The sequence below is a fragment of the Gnatocerus cornutus genome, chromosome 6 (genome assembly GCF_029298725.1).
Source record: "Gnatocerus cornutus isolate USDA-ARS CGAHR chromosome 6, icGnaCorn1.1, whole genome shotgun sequence".
Lineage (NCBI taxonomy): Eukaryota > Metazoa > Arthropoda > Insecta > Coleoptera > Tenebrionidae > Gnatocerus > Gnatocerus cornutus.
Window position 1 is genome coordinate 10564285 of NC_142238.1, and position 26678 is coordinate 10590962.

General features: G+C 37.0%; 1 protein-coding gene across 5 annotated transcripts in view; it reads left to right on the forward strand.

Annotated features, from left to right (window-relative positions):
* The window catches only part of Eip74EF (Ecdysone-induced protein E74), a 120876-nt gene extending 100081 nt beyond the window's left edge, over positions 1–20795 (forward strand). For 4 of the 5 annotated variants that reach the window (XM_088038430.1, XM_088038428.1, XM_088038429.1 and 1 more), the window contains exons 6-8: positions 9680–9799; positions 12389–12613; positions 19613–20795. In XM_088038430.1, the coding sequence (XP_087894556.1) occupies positions 9680–9799; positions 12389–12613; positions 19613–20190 (923 nt within the window). In that variant the 3' untranslated portion in view covers positions 20191–20795. Of the gene's footprint in view, positions 1–883; positions 1253–9679; positions 9800–12388; positions 12614–19612 lie in introns of those variants that run through there. The other variant, XM_088038431.1, reaches the window with a different exon arrangement.
* Positions 20796–26678: the final 5883 nt, after the last annotated feature.

Sequence of the window (26678 nt, forward strand, 5' to 3'; positions counted from 1 at the left end):
CTAAAAACATGAAAACCTGTTTTCATATTTAATTAAATGCAACATTAAGTCGAGTGCCAAGACATTTTTCTTATGGAGGATCCAATGTAAAGGTATCGTCAAAATATTCTGTTTCTTTTTAATGTATCACTTTCGTTCTTAATCTCAAGCAACTGCTTGTATTCTCATTTTCCTCTAAAGCTAACCGCAAGATTTTACCATCTTTGACAGTTTGTGGTTGACTGTAATCCGAAAACTTTGTGTTCTCTTAATCGATATATTGTTTTTTTTGAATTATTCATGTAAATTGAGGGTTATTTTGTATAAACTATCTTGTAATAAATTTCCTGTTTTATGGAGAAAGCATCGATTTACATTTAAACACAAATAATTTATAGTGTTCGCCATGATAAAAAAAGTGAAATTTGATGTTCAGAGTCCTTATCTAGCAGTACTAGATCACTTTAGGTACGAAGGTTTTAATTCTACTTTAATGAAAATGCTTTTACAATTAATGCATTTTTTGAGCTTTGGTGCCATTGAGGCAAGTTCTAAAAAAAATCTGAAAGAGCTAAAAAAATTGGTGTTTGAGCTATCTTTGGAGCACAACGCCAGCGTGTCCGCGTTGGTCCTTCTAGTTCTAGCGGCTGGTGTTCCGCCCACACGGAAGTGGCTTTCCACTAATTCAGCATTAGACGGCGTTAGCAAACGTTATCATCTAATAGGAATATCCGAGCTGCCCCGATGATGCCTTAACCTAACCCAACTCGTGCGCATTCACGCCGTGTCCAAATGAAAGTAAAGAGGCAGGCACTTTGACGAAGGCTCCCGACGTCGCCACGACCGCCGTATCTGAGTCAGTAGGACATTCGAACCCTACTAGTCTGCACTGCACGTTCTGGCGAGTAAGTCGTGTTCTGGTATCCTCTGTGCAACATAATACACGCGAGTGCCAAAGTGTTTACATTGTGACTGTGCGAATATGCTGTAAACTCTACAATTCTCATGCTTTTGATCAAGACGATCAGCAAAATGCCGCTTTCCGATCCGGATTCGCCGCTGACTAAAAGTCCGGGATCTTCGCCCGGAATCAAGGAGGAATGTGACGACTACATGTTCATAGATGATGGACCATTGGACCTCCGGACCAACTGCGGAAGGATCAGTCCGACCGGACTCCGCGACTCCGGGACAGAAAGTGACGATATGGAAGATAAGATTCTGCAAGCAGGCTCCGACTACAAACCGTACAAAAAAAATCTGATCAAAAGATGTAAGTGGCAGAAAAAATTGCATGGATGTCACTTATTTATTTTATACAATTTAGGGTTGTTGACATAGACAAGGTTGTTTGTTGTTATTTTGTTATATTGTCGGTCAAAAATTTCAACCTTCTACTGAATTTGTTACAAAAATTTTACGGTGGTACCATTGTGGCAAGTGTTGAACCCATCGGATTGCGCGGGTGTCTGACCTTTCCAGGGACAGTCATCTCCATAAGTTGACACAAGCTAGCAAGCCACATCCGCTTGTTAAAGGTTAGCTAGGCAAAGTCTTTATGACCACTGATTTCCTTTCGATGATTAATAAAGCCATAAGAGGTAAATTGTTCCGGTTACTTTTTTCCTTCCTCCTAAGAAGGAGAAATGAATCTCTTCACTTGCAAAATTTTGAAATCTGCGTTCCGCAACTCTGCTTATATTTTCTGCCCCGGGAAAACGTTTCCAGGCAGTGTGAAGCAACAAAGATAACAGATGTTTAAGATAATAAATATGTTTACTCGAGTTTGCAACGTCGTCCTTAACCTCAATAACTCCGATTTTAGCAATTTTTATGGAAACCACAGCCACAACGCGCAAAATGTGAAACCATTAAATCGCACAAACTTTCTTCAGATTCCCAACATTTTCTACGCTACAATCGTCAGTGAAATTTCTCGTTTCTTCAAACGCGTGCAATAAAAAGATTTGACCCATTTTCGTCTATACCGTTACTTTTTTCCGCCACCCTTGAACGGTATCAGGTAGTGCATCCTTTATACCTGCCACCCTCGGCGATCTTAATTTTCGAGGCGGCACGCTTTATTACGGTTTTTTTGGCGAACAGTTTGCGAACCGGAATCCCACCCTCGAAAAAAAAATCGAGTTATAGGAAATCGTTCTGCTTTCGGTTCAAGGTTTGGGATAATTTATTTTTGTTTGATCGTAATTGTTATTTCCTTTCGGGATATTAACAGTTCGAAGAACCCGATTTCACCCGGCCCGCACACAAATAATGGAGTCCATTTAAATTTTTTGAATATTCATCTGTGGAAGTGGGTAAGGCCAGGTAAAAATCTCGACCTGATCCACGGAAAAAATCTAACCCTTTCAAGCTTGAATTCCGACGTTATTAATCGATTTTTGGGGAGCGAGATTTCGAAGGACGTATTTTTGTGACATTATTTAACACGACGGACACGTAATTAGGATTTCCGGTGTTGACCTTATAAACACGGGGCGATAATAATCCACTAAATGAAAACTAATGAATACTAATAATGACGAGCTTTCGACAAGAAAATTCATCGGAAGTACGTACGAAAATTAAGATCTATTCAGTACAGTTTTTTGATTTGTCTTCCAGATTGAGACAAGGGTTGAAACAAATTTGAGCCTCCCTGTTTTGACCACCCTCTGGGTCAAGGCCGCTTTATCTGGCAATCGATAACGGGAAGCTTCCTTGTTTTGATTTATTCAGTGTTTGGAGGGCCCTCGCTCAGTTTGACATTGAAACTAAAGGACGCCGACACAGTTAATTCGCTAATTTATTGTTTAACTAAACGGAGGCGACGATTGCACTAGGAAAATGTCTACTTTTCTGTTCTTGTTTGTCGTTCCACATAAAGGCGTGATGAGACGAATTAGTTTTTATGAGTTGGTTATTGAAGCATTGTTCGAACGTTTTCCTGTTGGTAGATGTGTTATTAGACAAGGTCAGAAATCCAGTGGCCCAAACCGTCCATTCCTCAATTTGTCGGACGTTTCAAAGGATTTCACACTGTCGGTTTTCAAGAGCCGTTGGAATCTAGAGAGACATTTCCGGATATTCTAACTACAACTCCCCCACTTGAATACTAACGTGTTATAATGACTACCTGTGGAATACTCTCAGATTTATTAACCGTGACAAAGTGGGCCTGTTTTGTTGTTTCAGGACCTGAAAAAACGAAAATTACATTTTCACAAGATGACAAAGTGTGAAATCACTTACCAGCTTCCGGCAGCTATTTTCAAAAGTGTCCGATTGAACCACTTTTATTGCTTCTCTATTAAGAAGGGAAAAAACAAGACAATCCGGAAAAATGCCAGATTGTCAAGATCCTATTATTTCCTGAGTCCACACCCGGAAATTACGCCTCTGGTATCAGCTTCGAAATTTCTCGCTTTTGTTTATTCGCTCAACCTAATCCGATTGTTCAGTTTCAAATATCATCCACTTTTTTTTTAATTTTAGCTCCTGGGAAATTTAACGCACCCATGTGTTATTTTTCGTTTATAAATACGCAGACGTTCTAAAATTTTATTACGAATTTTATGACCAGTAGCTGGTTTTACAATCATCCCTTTAAGTGGCCCATAAACTCGGGGTAAATAACTGTCTATGAAATAACGGGACGTTGTCAAAGTTGAATGCCACCCTAGATAACAGAAATGGTAACTGTTGTAGTGAACTTAGGTAGAGGCTTCATTTTATACCTCATAAAACTCTTTTTTTAAACTAGTTTACATTGTTGTTTACCATGTTCGAAAGTGAATTAGAAACGGTTATTGTCGGAGGAGGAGTGACTGTTATTGTTATTGTTATTTTAAACTTCCGGATAGTTTCAAGATAAAAAAATGTTTAATTTTGTAAGTACATTGCGTGCTTCCATTTTGATGAGATTTGAATTGTGCACAAAATTTTATCTGCGAAACTCTCACGATTATGGATATCCTCAGTCTGCTTGCGTGTAAATACTGAAATTTGATTGCTTGTAAGTTGTACGTTTTAAATATGGTTCTACAGTTTATAGGTGATAAATGATAATAGTAATAATGATAATAAGTTATTTGTACCAAAAATATAATTTTTATGTTCTCGCTAATTTTACGACGCAGTAAACAAGTTGTTGTGTCCAGAAATATCTTCATTTGTTCTAATTTTCTCTGGCAGGGCGTCATCCCCGTCGGCCATCTTGAAATTCCCCGTTCCTGCGGCTCCTCTAATTTTCCATAAAAAAAGTGTCACGTTGCCCAAATCCCCCGTGTTTGTGGTCTTCCTTCATGAATAAATTCCAATTCCGGTAAATTTCCTCACTTCAACTCTCGGGTTGGTTCCGGTTTTCGCCCGGCTACTCGTCGAAAACATCCGAGAAAATCCGCTTTTGTCGTGGAAAAAGCCAATACCGCAAGCGAACCCTGTAAAAATTCAGAATCCATCACGTGATGGACGTCGTTACGTCACATACGATCAATGCGTTTAACTAGGCGATGACGTCACCGGTATCCTCCGCCAAGTCCATACGAAAGTGAGAGTGGTCGCGAAACTTTTGCTCCTACGCTCGGCTATTTTCGTCTCGTTTTCTCTCTCTCGTTTCTTTTTTCGTTTCACCTCAATAAAGTGACGTTGGTATTTCCGCGTTGAAGATGACATTAAATTGTTATCACGCGCGAGATTAAAAATGTTTATCTTCATTGACGTAATGTGGTTTATTCCGGAAATGCCGGAGCCCGGAGTTTGCTTCTGAATGGTTAATAATCGAGGGAGGTGATTAAGCGAATGTCCGCCAAGATAATGGAATTCATTTTTATGGTAATTAGTCTATTTAAAAAACACTCGGACAGGTCAGTCTTATTTTTATTCAATTGCATTTTGCGATCTCTTTTTTTCATGCAAGGATATCATTAAAAATATAACGGATTGCCACGTTAGTATTGAGCTTCCAATTTTCTGCAGTAATTTACTAGAATTAGACTTTGATTAATACGTGGCGTTTGATTTTAACGGAAAACTTTTATTTTAAACGATTGTAATGTGATAAAGATAAAGAGCTATTATTACTAAATTTACGATTGAGCAGAGGCTAATACTGAATGAACAATTTTTTTATCTTCCAAACAAAACAGCATTAACAAAAGAATCATTATCGTCCTTAATTAATTTAAAAATTCTCTTGGGCACATAATTGTACAACTTGTTTACGTTTCTGTTGATAATTCATTCTACTCAACAAAAGCAACGTCTTCACGCTTTTTTACTCAGTGATTACGCTGTTTATTGCTATAAATTTTCTGAAATGTCCCACACGTTTTCTGTAGGATTCTAATCAAGCATGTACAGTAGTCTATTGTAATTATAACTCAATCAATTGATTGTGAAATTGGACTATTATGTGCTGGAAAGACCCTTTCGAGACCTGTAGAGGAACTCATGGAGGTTCAATGGAATTGGTGCCAAAAATTTTGACAAGTGGTGGTTTGCATTTCGACCTTAAATTAAATTTCTGTTGGTTTTACCCTCCCAGGAGGTATTATAATTATACTCTTATTTATTCGGTTTTATTTATAAAAGAGGTTTTAAAAGGGAATGTCTAAGTGTAGACTTATCATTGAACAAAGAAAATGCTACCAACTTAATACCTACACACAGCTTATTATGTTTTGCGACTCTAAAATAATACAACTTCCTGTCGGCTATTTTTAAAATTTTAAAAATGGCCCGAGAGAAAACACTCAAGCTCTTTAAATAAGAACACTTTTTGAAAATTTTTTGATAAGGTCTGCTCAGAAAAAAAAAATTGGTGTAGCTGCTGCGCTCGAGTCATTCTTCGTGGAGAGGATTCACGCGGGTATTAATACCTGCCAAAAAAACTCTTGACGGAGCCATTAAAAATACAAACACGCGTAAATTGCGTAGTTTTCCTGAAATAGTTGGCAGCAATTAGTTTCCGCGTATTATTCGCAATTTGCCGGCGTTGTTGTTATTCACAAAGACCGGAAATAGGTGCTAAATGATATAATGAAACAATTGATCGTATTCGTCAGACGGAAATCATGATGGATGCAACCTTGATGCTTGTCACTTTCACTGGAAACGGTTTTGGCAACATCGCAACGTCTTAATGGAGGTCATCGAGGTAACAGAAAATCCAAGTATTTCACATGCTTTGACCCAATTCCATCTTAAGTGCGACCAGATCCACTCGATTTCGTAGGAGGATTATATAATCCACTTCTTATTGTTGGCTCCTACGAATTTTCACTTGTTTTGTCGAATTACACAACAAGAAATCGACCTTCCTGTTGCACGAGTTATCAACACTGAAAACCAAATTCAAATGCATAAAAAAGATAACTGGCGCTTCGAGTTGTTGATGCAGAATTAATGAGGTCAGTTGCAAGATCTCGTTGAGTGCATGTGCATTGATATTTTTAAATTGCAATTGAAAAATGCGCCGCTTGTTGACCTAAATTGAGCAACGGCGATATTTATTAAATCAGTCCAATAAAAAATAGCCCAAAAATTGTGCCAATTTATGGGCCAGGAATAGCTACAGGAAAAACAGATTTTACGAGGCTCTTGATCAAAATTGAGTAACTTACCACAACGTGCCAACTTGGAAAGAATACTTTTAGTATTACATTTTAATTTAGCAACAATTAAGCAATACCTGTCTTTAATACGCACAGAAAAATGGACTTTGAAGCTTAAATTTAAGACGCCAAATCATGCGATATTAAAACTGCCAAATTTACGTAAGTGTTATTGAAAAAATCAAGTCAATGACTTGAAATCGCTAACTCCAATCAATACATAAACATCTTTAGAAGAAAAACTACTGTCACTTACGTAAGGGAGAGGATTCATCACGGCGTTATCTTCGATTTTCGCAAAACAAATACTCAACTTACGACAGAGGTTGTAGGAAAAAAATAGGAAACATTTGATCAAACTATAAACATTATCAGCGATAAATTCTTAAATTAGTATTAGATTTAGTCGTAGTTTACATAAGTTGGCCAGTGACTTGAAAATATTGACCATTTTTTTCGACGTGTTTGTAAAATATTTACTGATAGCACCATAGAAAAAATCGTTTTCAATGTCATTACTATGTAAGTTACAGACAAACCTATAAATCACTCCGATATTTGGTTTTGGAAACAAGATTGATAATTTGATTAAACGTTGAAGCAACAGGAAAAGGAAACCTTCTAAATCGGCGAGCTTTCTTGGAAGCGTCAGAATTCATGACTGCTTTTGCAGACATGCATATGACCTGTATGGCGTTGACCCACCAGGAAAGGGCGCTTGTCTAGCCATATCGACCCAAGCCTCTTGGAAAATACGCAGAAACCCGTAAAATCTGCGACGGAACGGAAACAACGAACGCTTTATGAACGTTTTATAGGTGCAGACTTAGCGATAAAATAAAATCGTCTGGGTACTTTTTAGTTAGATAACAACCCCAAGAACTTTCTTCTTTCCATATGCATTAAGTATTGTCATTTAAATCTTGGCCGAACCCACCAAAATCGATACCAGTATTTTGCAACTCGCCCAAATTGTTTTAATGGTGCCGACCGACGTTGTGTTTAATGGTATTAGACGCGGATAACAGTGAAAGTGTGCTGACGTCTGTTTAAAGCTATTATTACAATTTTTGTGTCATTGCCAAATTATTATACAATGGCAGATTTTTTTTTTTGAGTGTTTATTTAAAGTGTTTGTAGAAGCATCGCACTTATTACAAATGGATTAAAGTCGTCACGGTAGATTTAAATAGAAAAGCCAAGCACGGGCATAATAAAAGTGGTTTGTCGGCGGAAAGCGTAACTTCTACTCATCTAAACGACGAGCTGTTATCCGAAAGCGAATCTTTTCTGACCCAGTTAGGCCGCCTCCGTTCATGAATGGAGTTATATTTACACTCTTCATACTCAGACTTTATTAATTTTTTTGTGCTAAATTAAATAACTTCCTCCTACACGTATTGATAACGAGCAGTCTTAATGCCGCTTTGTGTAAATTCAGGATTATTAAATTTTAGACGTTTTTTTCTCAGCCGGTGTTTGTCCGCCGCCGCCGTTGGCGTATTGTATTCATATTTAATTTATCTCGAGTTCCTGCAGTTAACCTTTGGGAGATAATATCACCTTTGTGTAGGGGAAGTTGATGAAATAAAGGAAATAATTATTCTTTTCCGCTTTGTTAGTCACCGAAAACATAAAACAGCGTTGATTCGAAATCAGTTGCGTGGTTGGATTTTGGAATCCGACAGATGGACCAGTGGCGTCCGTTCAAGTGTCGAAACGAGGTATCTGGGACACGATGCTTTTGCTTTCGCTCTCGCTTAATAAAAAAATAACACGACTTTTATTGGATAACACCACTTAAAAATTCGCCGTCTCAATGTCAGATTTCGGATGAAATTGTGAGCAGACTCGGCCGGTAATTTTGAAATGAGGCTGAAAAAACGAGTCCTTTTAAAGGAAGTTGGTATTTCTGAACCGGCTATTACGTAATGTCGACTTGCTTAAAAAGTAAGTTGCGAACTGGGTTAAGGCCGGCAACTCTAGAAAAATAAATACCGGTACGCATGTACGTGTATTACATAATTGGACATATCTGTATGTTGGTACGAGTACTGTTGATAATTCATTACTGACTTGGTTTGCGGGACCGGTCGAAAGGGCATTTTTTCGTAATCAACCACGAAGAAATTTATTGCTCTTCGATGAAATAATCTCTGATATATTATGGTGAAAATGTGACGAAACTCAACACGTAGATCGGCCGTTAACTCCAAGTGATTCTCATTTAGGTCAAGGGAACTTTCCCTTCCGGTCCCATTGCCTGGTGTTTTTTTAGTTTTCTAACGCGGGTTCACCTCCTATTAAATTAATTGCCGAAAAAAAATCTCCGAGATGACCATTTCCTGGACGAAAAAATGTGGAACACTTCTCGTTGCTAAACGCCGCAATTATACCATTCGTTGCCCAAATAAAATCATTTTCACGCTGCTAGTGGGAGTTTCTAATAGAAATCAACAACAAAACGTGACATTAATTAACTTATGTTTCTTAAGGAGCTGACATTGTTGCTTTTGTAAACGGCATTTCATTTTCAGTGCTAATTAATTATGCGAAATTTATTAATCACTTATTCAGAGAGATCTGAATCGCCACAAAAAAGGATTTTTCTGGGAACAAAAATTCTGCTGCTAAACTTGGTATAACAGAGGAAAGTTCGTCAAACTGTCTTTATTTATTTTTGAAAACCAACAGCTTTGAATAATTGGTGAAGCTCATGTAATATACTTCGAAATAAAATTCACCAAACTGATCGGCAAATTCCGAGCTGTTTTCCACAATGGTACATGTTGATTTAAGATTTACCACTGTTACATAATCTGAAAAATAGTCTAAAACAAAGGTGGCTTAAGTGGTATTCATAAATACAATGTAGACATTAACCTGGATAACGCAAGTATGGGAATGATTTGGAAACCCTCGTATAGTTTTTGAGCAGCACGTACATACTTTAACACTTTTCATTAAGCAACTTGAATTAATGATGGTTGAAAACACGAATGTGAATCAGGCAAGATGCCAGCGCGAATATTATTTTTAAACTTTTTTCCGATGACGCAAAATCTTATTTTTTTTTTTCTTTTCAGTTGATAAGGAACAGAACAATTATCTGCACCAATTGCTTTCAAGACAACGTACCGATCTCCAGCATCCATCTCTGTGTGAATATGGCAGAAGAAAATCCGGGTATCCGACGACAACAACTGGTAGGTTTAATCATCGAGATGCTTTTTTAGCAGCACTCAGTTCGGTCATTTTTGTCCCTTTAATGTTGTTTGTAATGTGTCCAGCCTGGGCAGATGCAAAGGGTATTGAATAACCCTTGCGCACGTGTTAGAATTGGTATTTCGAAAACACGAAAACTGCATAATCCTGTGCAATCTGTCACAGAAATTGTATGCTTTCCAATCAACAAGCTTTCAACAAGCTTTCAGAGCAAACAACAGGACGCATTAGCAGCTGTTTGCAGCGAGGTGCACCCTTTTGTGGTGAAATTTGAATATTTGTGTTTTTGAGGGGGTGGTAGTGCTGGGATAACACATCATGACTTGAAAGATTTTTGCAAAGAATAATATTGATCCTGTCTGGTGAAATTTGAAGCAGCAACGGTTGTGTCTTGCCCTTTGTGACGTGTCGGTTAAACGGAATAATTCAATAAAAATCGAAATCCCTTCAATGGAACGTCCCCCTTGACCGGAACGTCTCCAAAAATCTCCCAACAAAACCCTATCAGGAAAAATTACATCAAACGTATACCGGAAAACTAGTTCTGAGCGGAATTAGTGACCACTCTTTTAATAACCGACTGGTCAGTCCAGAAGCGATGTCCGGTTCTACGCTCAATTTTTCAACCCTTAAATAGATAAAGTTTAAACTCGATACGTAATCCTCGGCTGTGGGAAAAAACTAGACGAATGCCGTTAGGTGGTCAGTTAAGTGGTCAACTAAACCGTAATCTGATATCTCCTCCCTTAATTTGATTTTTTCTGCTTCCCCTTTTGGTTACGTTTTGTTTATTGCTGATGAAATCGCAGATATTTAACGTTCTCTCAGGATCCTGAAATTCTTATCCAACCAGAGCACTTCATCCTTTTCAGCACTTTTGTTCGGTATTTATGTGAGCCTTAAAGCTTTTCACCCTTATCGTTCCAGTGACTTTGTTCGGCTGAGTCCATGCGGTATCGTTTACATTGTTTTGATTGGAGTGGTCCATTTTTTGTGTCTTCAGGGCTGCTATCAGGTGACGCATCTTTGTTCAAGAACTTTGTAATTACATTGTTGGAAGGCGCTGATCTTGTTGCCTCTTTACCTGCTTCCTGACACCTATCCTAATGTGATAAACCATTTACATGCCGACTTCTCTAATCCCTCGTGGGAGCCAAGGGTCACGGGGCAAATCCCAACGTGATGGTCTGCATAAGAACAATTCAAACTGATGACATCTATTTGTTAATGTCGTCCCAACACTGTTTTGTCTTGGACGTGTCATTTTTTCCATAGTCCTGAGAATTTTGATATTCAAATTACTTTTGTCGAGAGTCTTGAATTATATAAATAGTTATGAATTATGATTTTGATCTGTCGAGAAGGTTATCTGCCAAATTTGAGTTATGACCGTTATGACGATTTTATTTATAAATGGTAATTGTTATCTTAGCCAATTTCTAATTATCTTTGAACAAAATTTACCCCCAAAGGAGTAAAGTCATGGTCGTTCAAAATTCTGTTTTATTCTTCGCGCTTGCGAAATTAAGAAGATTAAGGAAAAGTGTTTGTTTTTCTTTTCTCGGAGGTAGAAAGCAGAATAGTGCTCGTAGTTTCCTTTCGGCCCATTAGTCACGCATGTCTTGCACCCCTCGACCGGCAGTAAATAAACAACACACCCCTGGCATGTGCAACCCGTTCTTTTGTAGTCGCGAACCTGTTTTAATTCCGCGAACCGATGTCCGGTCCATCCCTTAATGTCCGGCGTGACCTGCTGACCTCTCTGCCCATTAATCATATCTATTATACAAGACGGGGTCAATGCTGGGACCAACTGCGATCGTCCGTCCGTTTCTTCACCCTTTCTTCTTCGGTAAACAAGTCGGTTGTTAGAATGGTCCGCTGTGAGATTCCCGATTATGTCGTTACCTACGATGACCGTTGGATACTTTGATTGCGATTTGCTGTTCTTCAAAGGATACTACGTGAGAACTTGGGGTTTCATTCTGATGGTCACTTCTTTTAATCGGACGGTGTCACTCCGATTGTCCGCAATTTGCATAAGCATTCACCACCACGAATGTTTTGATTTATTTTGGAGTCGGGCACGAAGACCAACGATTTTTGCACCCCGATTTTCGGCGGGCGGACTTCGATGGAGCGTTACCAAAAACTAATTTGCCTGGCAATAATTTCAGTATCTGAATTAGCTTCATTATGGGCCCTCCGGTAAGCAATACTAATTAGGTACGCTTTTATTGTCAGGTAGGTATGCAGAATTTATTAGATTCATAGATTTTAGTTATTGTTGAATGCTCTTCAAACAGAAATCTGGTTAAGAGTGCCTATTGTTTATCTTTCATATTGCCATGTAGCAGCTACAAATTAACCAGATTTTTTGCGTGGGTTAATAAGGTTCATATTCGTAATTTTGACTAGCATTTGGACAAAAAGTTCTGAACAAGTGCTAATAAAGCTTCTATCACTAACAATAACTTTGGGATTCGGTGGTAGTCTTTCTATCTAACACTTGATCTTCTTGTACCAATTTTGGAAGATGCTGCCGTCATAAAAATCACTGCGAATTTCAGGTTCTTTGCCCCCGAGTCCTGCCGATTCAGGTGTTTCGGACGTGGACAGTTCTTCTAGCGGTCATACATCAACAGATGAGTTAAAGGCGAGACTCCAACCCTCCATACACTCCCCCGTAGGCAACTTATTTACAAGACATCAGCTATCATGGTCGTCTCCCGCCCACCATGGTCAAAGGGCACCGGGTCACATGTCACAGCAGTTTTACCAACCCTTCACAACAAGTAAGTATTCAGAGACAAATCTTTTGGCAAGTTGTACGTGCTGTTTATCTTCCTTGGAGGTTATTTGTTGATTTTTTATGTATTTTTAAATCTAGGCACCTAAAATTTTAAAAATACGCCAGACTGTCACCTCCCACTAGTCTAACTTGGCAATCTCAACAAATTACAATTTAGGGCAGGTCAGAAGAAGGAAAATAGAATGAACGGAATTTAGGATTGTTCCTATAAATTGCACTAAGCGAAATGTATTGAAAACTGCTTGATAACAGCTTCGCGAAACCGCGATCTCATTTTTACGTAGTGTATAATTATTCGGATAGAAAAATGCGCCGTGTGCAAAAAATACCAGAGTGTAGGTACTTAACTGATTTTTATTTTTACACAATTGCATCTTCGCTAATAAATTCAGACGGAGATGTGACCTCGGAAACAAGTAATTTGTCAGCAACTACTCTACCTGCCTATCTTTGTAATTAAGTAGACGTATCAAGTTGTTCCAAGTCAGATTTATTTAAACCAGGAAGTATCACAGACACAACTCTGCTAATCGCTCCTCGGAATTTACATATCGCTTCAATTAGTGCCAATTATACAAAATGACAAGTTTTTTTTCTGTATCGTAAGAGTTATCTTGAGGCTAAGGGTGTAAGCAAAAATTTTGATCTTTGTTCTTGTTTTGTTGTACTTGGTGTGAATGCTGTCACGTTTATAAAGATTCCGCTTGTATAACCTTGACTGGTTTTTGGAGCATCGCACTGATAAATGCATTTGGGGCTTATTTTTGGCGTGAGATAAAAAAAATCGGACGATTTTTTATTGTAATCAAGCTGACTTTAGGGTCAGAGTCGCACCTAACGGTGCGACAGATAGCTGAATATCAAACTGTTTGTAACTTTTTTATTATTAAGTTACGTAAACCATGACCTCGCACAATGTCATGAGGATTCACTAAAATAGACGCTGTTTGTTTTGCCACTTTCAGTTTCCATGCGCTGATGTCGTTGTACGAGACCATAGAATCGATAGAATGTGACCTTCTGACATTACACATTTTTTACATGGGGAATAACACCTTCATATTGTCAATCACAGACACGCGGACGGTTCTAGAAGTGTCCTTTGGCCGGAGTTGTAGACTTTTCGCCCAATTTTTTTTAAATAGCCCCACTGCAGGCCCCTAGGACTGACCTAGGTTAGCTAGTATCCAAAAAAATACGCCAAATTTATTACCGCTTTATTTACATTTTTGTTCGATGAAAATTGGATTCAAGTCAGCGAAATGCTAATGAAAATTTAAATCAACCAGTTGTTTGCGTTGGTCATATTTTCACGAAATGGTTGGCACTGTTCAGCCAATTTTTTTTTGCTACCTAATAATGAATGGAAACGACGCGACTTGTTTTTTCCAACTCATTGGCTATTTATAATTGATTATTTCGAGTTATTGACCAATACAGTCTCGATAATTTTGGAGTTTCTCCATCCGCTACCTCGTAATCAAAAATAGGTAATTTAATAAAAGGTCATCATCGTCATTATTGAAGAGTTACACATTCATGACCTTTCTTATTTTTTATTCAGTGTGTTTTGTTAAATAATGCCACGATAAATGTGGATCTTGTGTAACATATTTTTTTAAAGACGCGACTTTTTTTATTTACGATTTTTTCTTATCTTATTGTAATTATCACTTTAATATGCAGTGGTATCTATGTACTTAATGTTATTTCATATTTATTTTATGGAATCCACAGCAACAAAGTGTTGTTGCAATTCATGGCGAGATAACCCTCAATATCCTTAAAATATTGCCAAAACTGATCTCGGTCACCTCGATTAAAATTATGCCGTCGCAAAAATCCCCAAAATTGCATATTTGCATCGATAACGCACCTCGGAATGCATTATTCAAGACTCTATTATGATAATACGGTCAATCTACAATTTAAAATCATATAATCACGTTAATATACATGTAGATCCTTGCCACTGAATGAGAAAAAAACGTTCGTTTGAATTTCAATAAGTTATGCTGGTCAGGAAAAATTTTCATATGTAGAAGGTAAATAGAACTTCAGCAAACGGTGGACTGTGAATATTTCATGCTTGCAAACAGAGGAATTGGCGGTGGAAAACGCTGCGTGATAAAAAACCACGACCTTTGGATTTTGAAGGGATTTTATTCTACAGCAGTTGTTGTCAAGACAATGAAAGCATCTTCATCTCCGACAAAAATTAAATCTTCTGTAAACATGTAGAGCATTCACAACCGCCAATGTAACAGTAAACCAGTGGCCTAGAGTGGAACGAACCAACTAGACTCACACTGTGTCTAGCATAGCTAGACGGCTCACCACGCCTTGGCTGGGATAGGTTAGTGATGTCTATTACTCCAACTCTTCATTTTTTCAACACTAGACCAGCTCCTTTTGGTTTAACTCTTCGGTTTGGCTGTCTCTCCAAAACTCTAATTTTCACGTCAGATGGTGATGGAAAAGAAAGTAACAACCAGTGGCGTGTCAAAAATGGCCGCTGCTTGTCCGTCTATGAAGTCCTCGGTCACTAGTTCATCGACTCTATTTGCGACTTTCCGCGAGCTGAAGGTCAGCCGCTACGATATACTCTCGCTGCTCGTCGCTACTGTTGTGCTTCCGTAACATTTCTTTCTCGGAATAAGTTCTCGTTTGGTCATTAAAAACGAAAATATATCACAGAAATTGTCCTGCTGGCCGGGTGGGCTTGCTCTACATCTAAATTTATTGAAATGCATTCTCCTGCAAGTTTGCGTGGATTTGATTGGTTGACGACTTCGCCATATGGCCAATACCAACCCGTTTCCTTTCAAACGACAGTGCAGTGGCGTCACAGGAAAGGTTTTGCTATTTTTAACACGTAATGTAAGTCTGGAAGGAAATCCGTAATAATCTGTTATTGCGTTTCTGAAATACCACCAACACATTGCGAATTTTTTCGCAGATGTGTAAGCAAATCTCGTCAATACATTCACTGCCAACGTCGTCTTCGTTTTGTCTCCAAATTTAGTGGAAACATGTTTGGTTTATTGCCAAACTTTTTCAGTCGCTTTCTTCTGTATCGATCGTAATGAAAATCTATAAATATGCATGATCTTAAAAGCAGCAAACTAGCGTCGTCGCCAAGAAGTAATTCTTCTATAACGCAGCAATAAAACGGAAGATTACTAGATAGTGAGATAGAGAGGAACTCATAAAGCTGTTCGTAACAAAGAAGTTGCCAGCTCCAAGAAAGTTGCAGAAAATGTATCCCCATCGGCGTAATGAATTCTTGGATCTCAGCCCCATTATTCGACCATTTACGCTAGCGGAGAGGTGTCTTGACATCAGATGTAGATTAAAGGTCACCCGCCCGAAGAACCAATTCCAAGCCTAGTAGAAAAACCCACCACAGTCCCTCCTGCAGAAACAGTTTCAATTTCAATCCTGCTAGCAGCCGTTGATTCTTGCAAGAGTCCGCTTAATTATGGATCGCAGCAGTGATATTTCAATTTCGCTTTCCAACGATGGCGTTGCACGTAGCGCAATCAGCGATTTCCGGTCGCTGAGTTACGAAAACAAAACGAAGAATCCTGAAGAGAAGAAGATAGCGAGGTATGGCAAGTGCAGGTCGGTCGAGTGGTGAAGGCCACGGTGGCGGGCGCATGTGCACCGGCTATAATTATATCATTGCAAGTGCAACGGGTCGGGGCGCAGTCTGGGGGGGCGGGGGAGATGCATGGGGTGACCGCCCGATTCAAGGTCCGACGGGACTACTCTCGGAAGAGAGCGTTTCCAGGACATCGCATTCGCGGAGGAAAAAATCGGCTCGCGCCGACGAGTTCCGGTTGCGGTGTTTTTTTTACTGGCGAATGCGACACGTGCAGGAAGGACCCGCTCGTATAAAAGTAAAAGGAAAAATGAGTTGGAAACTCTGGGAGTCTCATCGATCTGCTATGACGCTAAAGATATTTTTCTGGGAAGAAACCCAAAGGAAATGAAAATGAGCAGGATTGGAATCCTGACAATTCCCGCGTGGAGGCCATCAGCTACAAGAGAATTGATGCTGTCTGAATTTTCTTTTTACTTCTCTCTGATTTTACTTTATGATCAATTGAAAATTATCACCATTTTTTTTTATCAATTTGAGGAAGTGATTCATTGAGATATACCTACTTCTAGGTGATAAAGTCTAAGGCGTAATAAAAAAGCAAACAAGTAAACATTAATTGTATTTTTCTATATCTCTAGATTACTGCCATTCTGATAAACAAAAAAAATGTGTAACTGGGCTACTAGTGAAATAGGTGCTTTATTTATTCAATAATGATTGTAGTTGTGAAAAGGAACTAGCAATGCGTTTATCCACACTACCTTGACTGCAATAATTAGTTAAAATTCTGTATATAACTAACGATTACTTTCATGTTTCAATAACCTGATAAATCATGCCCATGATCATGAGATAAATAATTACTATAAGTGATGAAAACGTGAATAAGCACATGTTCAAAGTCAGGGGCAGTAACATGGTTCGAGGCCTTCTCTGGAATTACAAAAGCATTTTCGCTGTACTTAGTGAAGGCCTAAAATTTAAGACATTTTTACAATAAACTGAGGTTTTCCCGGAGGAAACAATACCGATACTCGCACGTACATACACGTGCAATAATAGTAAAATGATTGCCTTTAATAACTCTCTAAATGAAAGTTAGTTTTCACCGCGTAAACAAGGTCTGTGTGGTAGAAAATGGCAGAAATCGCATGAAAAGAAGGTAATTTTTTACGTTTGTGAACTACATCGGATCGGAGCAAAACTGTTATTAATTATTATGGTCTTTACACAGAGGCAGTAATTGCTGTTTTTATTGCCTACAAGCGAGGGGTCACCTGTTGTCTGGTTTCTGTATCGCATAATTATAAACATTGTTAAGCATCGACCAAGTATGCGGAGTTTTATTATTGCTAATAGTGATTTTACGGATTTTGGGTGAACTTTACACATAATTTTACGGTGCGGTTTTTGCACTGGTGCGGTCTGTTTGTTTAACCAGAGGTACCAAAGATCGTTGTACCCGTGACATTGTCGCCAGGTAGTACACGTGGGTTGTTCGTCTGCCGCCTTCTAATTTACCATTTGCTGTTTTGATGACGATTGTTGTTTGGTAGCAAAAACAAAGATTAATTCCGAGTATAGTTTTATAAGGAAATACTAACAGTCAGCTTTGTTTTTTTATACGTCCGATGTGAAAACATTGTCGGAAAGGAAGCCAAGTTATTTGTCAATTATTCTCTTGAGATTTGATAACCTAAAATGACATTTCCTGCTTAAAACAATTTCCTCTATTAAGTCAAGTTGAAGTTCTAGTTTAAATATCTCACAACTTCCAATCGATACCGGGGATTTGATAAACATTGGGTGTTGCCTTAACCTCCAAAGGTCGCAGATCACAATAACTAGACTAATGACTTCTCCTATCGTCGGCTAGACCCAATTAGTATCCCATTTTCTTATCAACCGTAGACCGTCTAATTGTTCGTTAGGTGCAGACAGCGTATGTTCTAAAAATTCCGACATTTCGATTCCGGAAAATTCCGGGCGTAAAGCTCCCAACGTTTACAATCGAGTGCACTTGCATGTTCGTGCAGTTGCAACGCGTCTATTTTCGCGATGCAAGGACAGTGGCGGTTGAAGGTTAGAACCTCGTTTCCTGGTCAATGTTCTCTGCTGGTTGGATGGTTCCCCGTCCCGCCCACCCAGACGGAACCACTCGTATACACACCATCGTTACAAAACTGAAGAATTACGCCATCGTAGTGGAGTTTTTACGCTTTTTATGCATTTTAAGAACCTGTGGGAACATGGCTAAAATCTGGTTTTATTGCGGCATTTCTATTTAAAACCGGAGAAAGTTCATAAAAATTAATTAATATGTAATCATTGTTGGAAGCGTAATGAAATGAGTCATGAAAAACTTTAAAACCGCGTCTCGAGGCTTAAAAACTTGCTTCTGAAGAAAGTAACGTTCTTCGCCTTTTTCATTGATTAGCTTGTACTGAAGTTTTTTCTTTGTTTACGATACTCAAACCACTCTAAAGCTCGAAGAACTTCATTGTTTTTATGCTTCCAATCAATATCCGTACTTAGGTACATCCACATAAAGGAGAAACTGTTCATTTAAAATTAATATGATTTTTTTTGCCATAACAACATTTTCTAATTTGGTTTTATTAGCGTAGAAAATCCTTCTTTTAATGAAGAACTACTTTAACTTATCTAAAAACATTCGTGAGTGCTTTAGACACATTTATCTGTTTCTCCGAACTTCCGTCAACAAAAACAGCTCTTAATACGCGACGGACTGATTGTCGGAAGCAATCAAAAGAATTATATGGGATATTCTTAGCTTTGTTGTAGCTATTCATGATAAGAGCCACAAATGTCTGTAAGTTTTAAGTGATCTTTTTTTGATAAAAGTGTGTCATTGCAGTTCTCAACTTCCACTGCTAATCTGATAAAAAGATATAGAAAAATTATCGCGTTGTGCAATGCGCGATTTGTAAAAAATGATAAGAATTGTATTTGCTCGGAAAATTTATAATATCGCTAACTCAAATATTGCGTAAACTTTTCTCGCCCACGTTTTCGACATCATTCAACACTCAATTTTCAAAATTACTGAATTTCTACCTGTTGAGATAATTCTTTTCTGAGAACATAATTAGTTTCCGGGGTAGGAAATCCTATCTTTGCCCCTTTGCTGACGTTATATGTCTTCTACCTGTGGTTGTATTCAACATCCCTATATTTAAAAACGCCCTCACTGACCTACATTTTAAGCGGAAAGAATGACAGCCGGTTCGAATCTTAAAAGCCTCTGAATGGAGGCTCATTCCCACACTCTTGTTATGCCAGATTCTGATTGATTTTTTTGATTGATGCGGCGTTTGTTTGAATTTTTGTCGCTGACCGTGTTTTTTTTTCCAGTACCAGACACGTACAATAGCTACCTTCTTCAGCAGCACCACCACGTCCAGCAGAACCAGCACATGCACCATCATAATAGTACCGCCTCTCCCTTCACAACGCCGTCTCCACCGTCGCCGCCAATGAGACACGCTATTCCGACGTCAGTCATTCAGGCGGCGAGTTCGAGTGTATACGATGATCCCTACTTGCTGGGTTTTACTTCTAGGAAGCTGAAGAAAGTGAAGAAGCAGAAGATTGGCGAACCCGGTTCGGTCAAGAGGAAGAGTCGCGAGGGCTCGACGACGTATTTGTGGGAATTTTTGCTCAAATTGCTCCAAGACAGGGAGTACTGTCCAAGATACATAAAGTGGACGAATAGGGAGAAGGGGGTGTTCAAGTTGGTGGACTCGAAGGCAGTTTCGCGGCTGTGGGGGATGCACAAGAATAAGCCAGACATGAACTACGAGACGATGGGGCGCGCCTTGAGGTACTACTACCAGCGAGGCATTTTGGCCAAGGTAGATGGGCAGCGGTTAGTCTACCAGTTCGTGGAGGTGCCCAAGGACATCATTGAAATCGATTGCACGGGCGCGTGATTGCCTTTAGACTTCTTCCAGTGAATTTTCACTGTCTCGAGAGTACAACTTAAAACACGAAATGAATTTATTTATTAGAAATTGTAGTAACTCTGAATTAAATATATTGGTGTACATAAAATGACTCGAGAGTTTTTAGAGACGATATTGTAAGAGTTATTTTGGATTTATACAACGAATTTTGCACTTTGCACATGTACCAATTTTTCGTTACGAGATCTCAATGTAAAGTGTAATACGAATCACTGTCATATCTTCGGATTTCTTCGAAAATGGACTTCGATGATACGTCAATCAAGAATAAGTGTCTTGTCACCTTTACTGGACTGCTAGGAAGGTTGTGATGTGAATTATGTTATACAGGTTGTGGTTATTTGTAATAATTAAACCAGAAAGAGATTGTAATTTAATACTTTACACTATTTCATACCAATCTGCTAGTTTTAAGGAAATTACAGTTTCTGTTTCTCCTTCTTGAGGAGATACTTCATAGTTGTTTTGGCAATCGAAAGAAGACCATAAGGTGCTTTTATTAAATTTGTTGATTTATCGACTTGATAGTTTAAACCTGATTGTAATGTTAATAAATTTTACAAAGAACCGTATGAATGTTGTTGCTTGTATGAAATAGTGATAGTAATTGTTATAGTAGATTTTTATAAAGTAAGAAACAAATAAGAGATATTTAGAAAACCTTATAATGATTGTATATTCTACTTAAGATCGGTTCGCAGATTTAATATGAATTGTGATAGAGAGGACAAAGTATTTTGGAAACGTTTTATAAAATTTTGTTACCTAGTTTAGCATAGGAAGGTTAGAGGTGCTCTTACAAGGCGATGAGACTGTGTGGTGCCTGAAGATTGACAAAAATTCTAGTAGACGTACCAACGCGTTGAATTGTCAATATTTTAGCTCTCTTGAATTGCAGAGTGTTCGGCAAAATAATAAATGCGATAATACAACAAAAAGCTTTGATCTCAGATGTACACGCAGGAAAATACAACTTGAAAAAAAAAAGAAAATAATTGTAAATACCGTTTCTGTACTTATCACATTTGGTTTTATTTCAACTGTACTCTTTTTAATTTTATTTCTAAGTGTACATTCTGTATAGTATTTATTTAATAATTTTCAAGGTTTCACATTGTAAATTTTCGTTGTAACGTTCTGTGATTGTATATTTATTTAGTTTGCTGTAAAATTTTCGAAATTTTTTTATGTATTAAATGTTGTTAACGTTGTACCTAAGGTCAAATGTGTCTTGAAATCTACCCAACTCAGTGCGCAAATCAGGACGAAATTACGATTATTATAATTATTATATTGTAAAAACTAACCCAGGTCTCAATCTCAGTGAAATAATTATACATATGTGTAGAATTATTAAACTATGTATATGTACGCACAACAAACAAAATAGAAATATTCGATTTGTACGTCCAAAACATGTGATATCTGTCGAAAAATGCATGCTTGATCACCGTAGCATTTAGATATTTGTAACATGTTTGTTATACATGTTCAATGGTCTTAAAAATTTTGTTTGTTGCTGTTGGTCCCCTTATTTCCCGCGCAGCAAGTCTGCAGGCATCTTATGTAAACATATATTGTTTATACTCAATAAAAAATTGCAGTAAAAACTAACATATTTGTTGTAAAATGATTATCAATGTTAAGAAAAACAGTAAAAAAATATGCATTGCAACTAAATAACAAAAAATGAAAAGATTGGTGATATTGTCAAATATAGATAATGTTGACGCAAGTTGTATATATTATATTGTATAATTTTTATTATATTACAAATTACCTACCTAAGTATCTACTGAATTTTATTGATTTTAAATACAATATTGTATAGTTTTATTTAGAATAAGACAAGGTACTTTATTATATAGTTTATTGTAATATTTTGTCTTTACAAAAATATGACATGAATAAAATTTATTTGTGTTTAAAAAATCCTTTTATCTTCCTTTCTTTTACTCCTTCCCGGGATTCAAATAAAATCCTTCAAGTATGCATACAAAGAACAACTTTTTTAAAATTAAATGTTGCTTTGCATTGTGTTAATTTTTTTTTATAGTTTTATGTTAAATTTTCATAAGTAATATGTATAATATAACTACCTTTTTCTTGAGCGAACAAAAAATAATCAGGTGGCGCTATTGGCATAACCGAGGGTATTAAATGAAACGTCTTTTGTTTGGCATTAAAAATATAAATTTCTAAAATTTATGTTTTTTTATCTACAATTTTGCAATTTGGCAGAGTTAGCATACGATCGATAACTAGTAATTTCCCCAAATTTAATTTGTATTTTAATTAAAATTACCAAAATTTCGAATTTCAGAAAGGATAACTTATGGTTCGGCCTCGTCTTAAAAATAAAAATTTCTAAAATTTGTGTCTATTAATATACAATGTTGAAATTTGCCAGAGTTAATATTCGATTGAAAACTAGTAATTTCCTAAATTTCATAGCTGTAGCACTAAAATTACGTCTTGAAAATAAAAATTTCTAAAATTTGTGTTTTTTGATTACAATGTTGCAATTTGACAGAGTTATTATTCGATTAAAAACTAGTCATTTCTTTAAGTTTAATAGCTGTAGCACTTAAATTACCAAAATTACGAATTTTTGAAAAGATTTCTCATGTTTCTGCTTCGCCTTGAAAATAACAATTTCTAAAATTTGTGTCTTTTAATCTACAATGTTGAAATTTGGCAGAGTTAATACTTGATCAAAAACTAGTAATGTCCCTACATTTCATAGCTGTAGCACTAAAATTACGATTTCTCATATTTCGTCTTCACTTTGAACATCTTCATTCTCCATGACAAAACTGGCTTCCATAATCCACAAGTCGGTGTCATCTATGTTTCCAGTTTTTTCTCCAACCGCGAAATAATCCTCAAAAGCGGTTTTACAATGGGCAGGTTTCTTCCTAAAATAGCCGAAAAACCCTCCTCCTTTTTCCGGGCTTGGGACCGGCAACAGCGTCCTTAGTGATACGGAATGTACCCCAGGGGGCTTGTACCATAACAACTTACTATGATAAATTTCTAAGGTGCCTTTAGTTCAAACACTAATCAACTTCTAATTGTAAATAGCAGAGTTAGTTTCATGAAACAGACCCCAGGACGCTGCAGGCGGAGTTAAACCTAAAAAAAAGTTTTATTTATGTGGTAAAATAATGTAAAATAATATAAAATGGTGTGCTTACCTGGACATAGTTGTCTTTTATCTAACAATTTCGCATTCAACGCTAATTTTTGGAGCAACAGAAAAAGCTTGATGAAAGATTAAAATTAATAATAATTTAATGATAAATATGTATAATAATAATAATAATAACTATAATATATATATATATCGTGTGATTCATTAAATTTCCATTCTAGGTAGGTCGTGTATTTTGGACGTGCGTTGACTTCTTGTTCGATAACTAGCAAATCTCGCAAATATTAAGTCGACACTACTGTAATGGTGTTAGTTACGACATGATTTTTTTTCTCAAAGCCAACTGCGAATGGAAATTTAATGAATCACACAATATACAGGGTCTATCAGAACTAGCGGACCAAAATGAAACGATGTATTCACAATCTTCTGGGAATAATTGGAAAAATGTTTAAAAAAATCCATCTTTAATAGTGATCAGAAAATGAACAATTTAAACTAACCAATCGTGTTGCTGATGTTAAATTACCTGAAAATTAGCTTTTCCTGCTTTATTTGTAACTATGGATGCATCTTAAATATTTTTGCATTGTTGTTACACTGACGTAATTTTTTAGGTGACGTCTTCTCATAAAAATTGACAAGTTTATTTTAAGACCAACAAAATGAAATAATAAACTCAAACTTTAAAATTAACAGAATCCGAAAAACAGATTAGTAAATGAATACAGAAATAACAAAAATGAATGAATTAGCGGTATAAATTTGAAAAAATAGGTAAATAGTTTTTAAAGTAAATGTTCAAAATTTCTTCCTTCCACTTGAATGCACAGAGCAGCTCTTCTCAGTAGACTTGCCCTAGCATTACTGACCATTTCAGCTGTTATTGAAGCAAATGCTTCTTGAATGCGGTTTCTTAACACGTTAATATTTTCAGGCATATTTCGGTACACCAAATTCTTGACGTGTCCCCAAAGGAAAAAATCTAAGGGCGTAAGGTCTGGCGACCTGGGGGGCCAACGTCTTGGGCCTCAGCGGCCTATCCAAGCATTAGGAAATCTAACATCTAAATGGTTCCTAGTTACATTTGCAAAATGTGCTGGGCATCCATCATGTTGGAACCAAATATTGTTAATGTCAACATTTCTTAATCTTTGTAGAGGAATATTGTCCAGCAGCATGTCCAAATCATCAACTAAAAAATTTGTATAAATTTGGCCGTTGAGTCTGGCGGGAAATTCGTACGGGCCAACCTGAAAGAATGTGATGTTTTATAATTGCGTATAACTTGTTCTCAAAACAATTTACTATGGCGTTCCCAAAAATTCCAGCCCAAAGATTGACAGAAAATCTTTGCTGGGGATTACTTTGCCTGAAGACGTGCGGATTATCTCGCCCCCAAACATGAAAATTTCTTTGATTGAAAAATCCATCTTTTTGAAAGCAAGATTCGTCTGTAAACAATATGCTTTTGACGAAGTTCTCATTTGCTTCATGTTCCCGCAGAAGCCAAGTACAAAACTCCACTCTTAGAGGATAATCTTCCGGCGTAAGACATTGCACTTTAGTATAATGAAATGGGTGCATTCGTTCGTCTTCAAGAATACGTTGAACAGAAGAGGTGGACATTTCAAGATTTCTGGCCACAATACTAATGCTCGTTTCAGGTTCCTCTTCAAAAATCTCAATAACCGCTTCCTCGTTGTCCACGGTTCTCGCAGTTCTTGGGGCACCCCCAACCTCCCTTCTGCATACTTTTAAATTACCAGATTCTCTTCCTCTCTGTACTAATCTTAAAATAACATTTCGGCTAGGCTGTTCCCTATTTGGAAAACGAAGTGCGTATTGCTGGATAGTAGCTGTTGCACTGCGATTACACTCTCCATACAACAAGACCATATCAAAATATTCTTCCGGGGTAAACATAATTAATTATTAAATACAATGAAACCACAAATCAACGTTTGGAATGACTGTCTAATTGTCAGAAATACTTTGTTATGACATAACAGTCAATTATTTTTTGCAACAATTAAATAGGTTTCTATGGTAAAAAATATATGTTTTAAGGTAATTTTACATCTACAACACGATTGGTCAATTAAAACCGTTCTTATTTTAAAAGCCAACAAGAATGGATTTTTTTAAACAATTTTCTCTTTATCTGCAGAAGTTCATTTATCCATGGGATGATTTTGGTCCGCCAGTTCTGATAGACCCTGTATATACACCTTCGTAATTTATAAGCTTTTAATTAATTTATTAAATTAATAAAATAAAAGCTTGTAAATCACGAAGGTGTTTTTTTTAAATTTATATTAGCTGTGTCAAATTTGGGCTAGATGCAGATGTCGTGTTTTACATTTACGCGACTAATAATCTCTTACCTGCATGTTAACACACACCAACACAACAGCACTAACACTTCCACTGCGCAAAAAACGGGTTCACTTATTACACTCCGCGAAGAACAGCAAACGCAACATCCCAACACCAAAAAGAAGAAGAAAATCCTACCTTGTGAGATCCAACGTTGCCGTCATCTTCGTACACGGACCTACTGCAATTGAAATGTTTTATTAGTCATTTTACTCGCATTTTCAAACAAAAAGTAGCAAAATTGCGAATTTTAAACGAGGAGAAACCCGACTTCGCCTTGAAAATAAAAATTTCTAAAATTTGTGTCCTTTAATTTACAATGTTGCAATTTGGCAGAGTTAATAAATGATTGAAAACTAGTAATTTCCCCAAATTTTATAGCTGTAGTACCAAAATTACCAAAATTACGAATTTTGAGAGAGAATCTTTCATACTTCGGCTTCGCCTTGAAAATTAAAATTTCTAAAATTTGGGTTTTTTGATCTACAATGTTGCAATTTAACAGAGTTAATAAACGTTCAAAAACTAGTAATTTCCCCAAATTTCATAGCTGTGGCACTAAAATTACCAAAATTATGAATTTTAAGAGAGGATATTTCATACTTCGGCTTTGCCTTGAAAATAAAAATTTCTAAAATTTGTGTTTTTCGATCTACAATCTTCCAATTTGACAGAGTTAATAAACGATTAAAAACTAGCAATTTCCCCAAATTTTATAGCTGTAGCACTAAAATTACTAAAATTACGAATTTTAAGAAAGAATCTTTCATACTTCGGCTTCGCCTTGAAAATAAAAATTTATAAAATTTGTGTCCTTTAATTTACTATGTTGCAATTTGGCAGAGTTAATAAACGATTCAACACTAGCAATTTCCCCAAATTTCATAGCTGTAGCACTAAAATTACAAAAATTACGAATTTT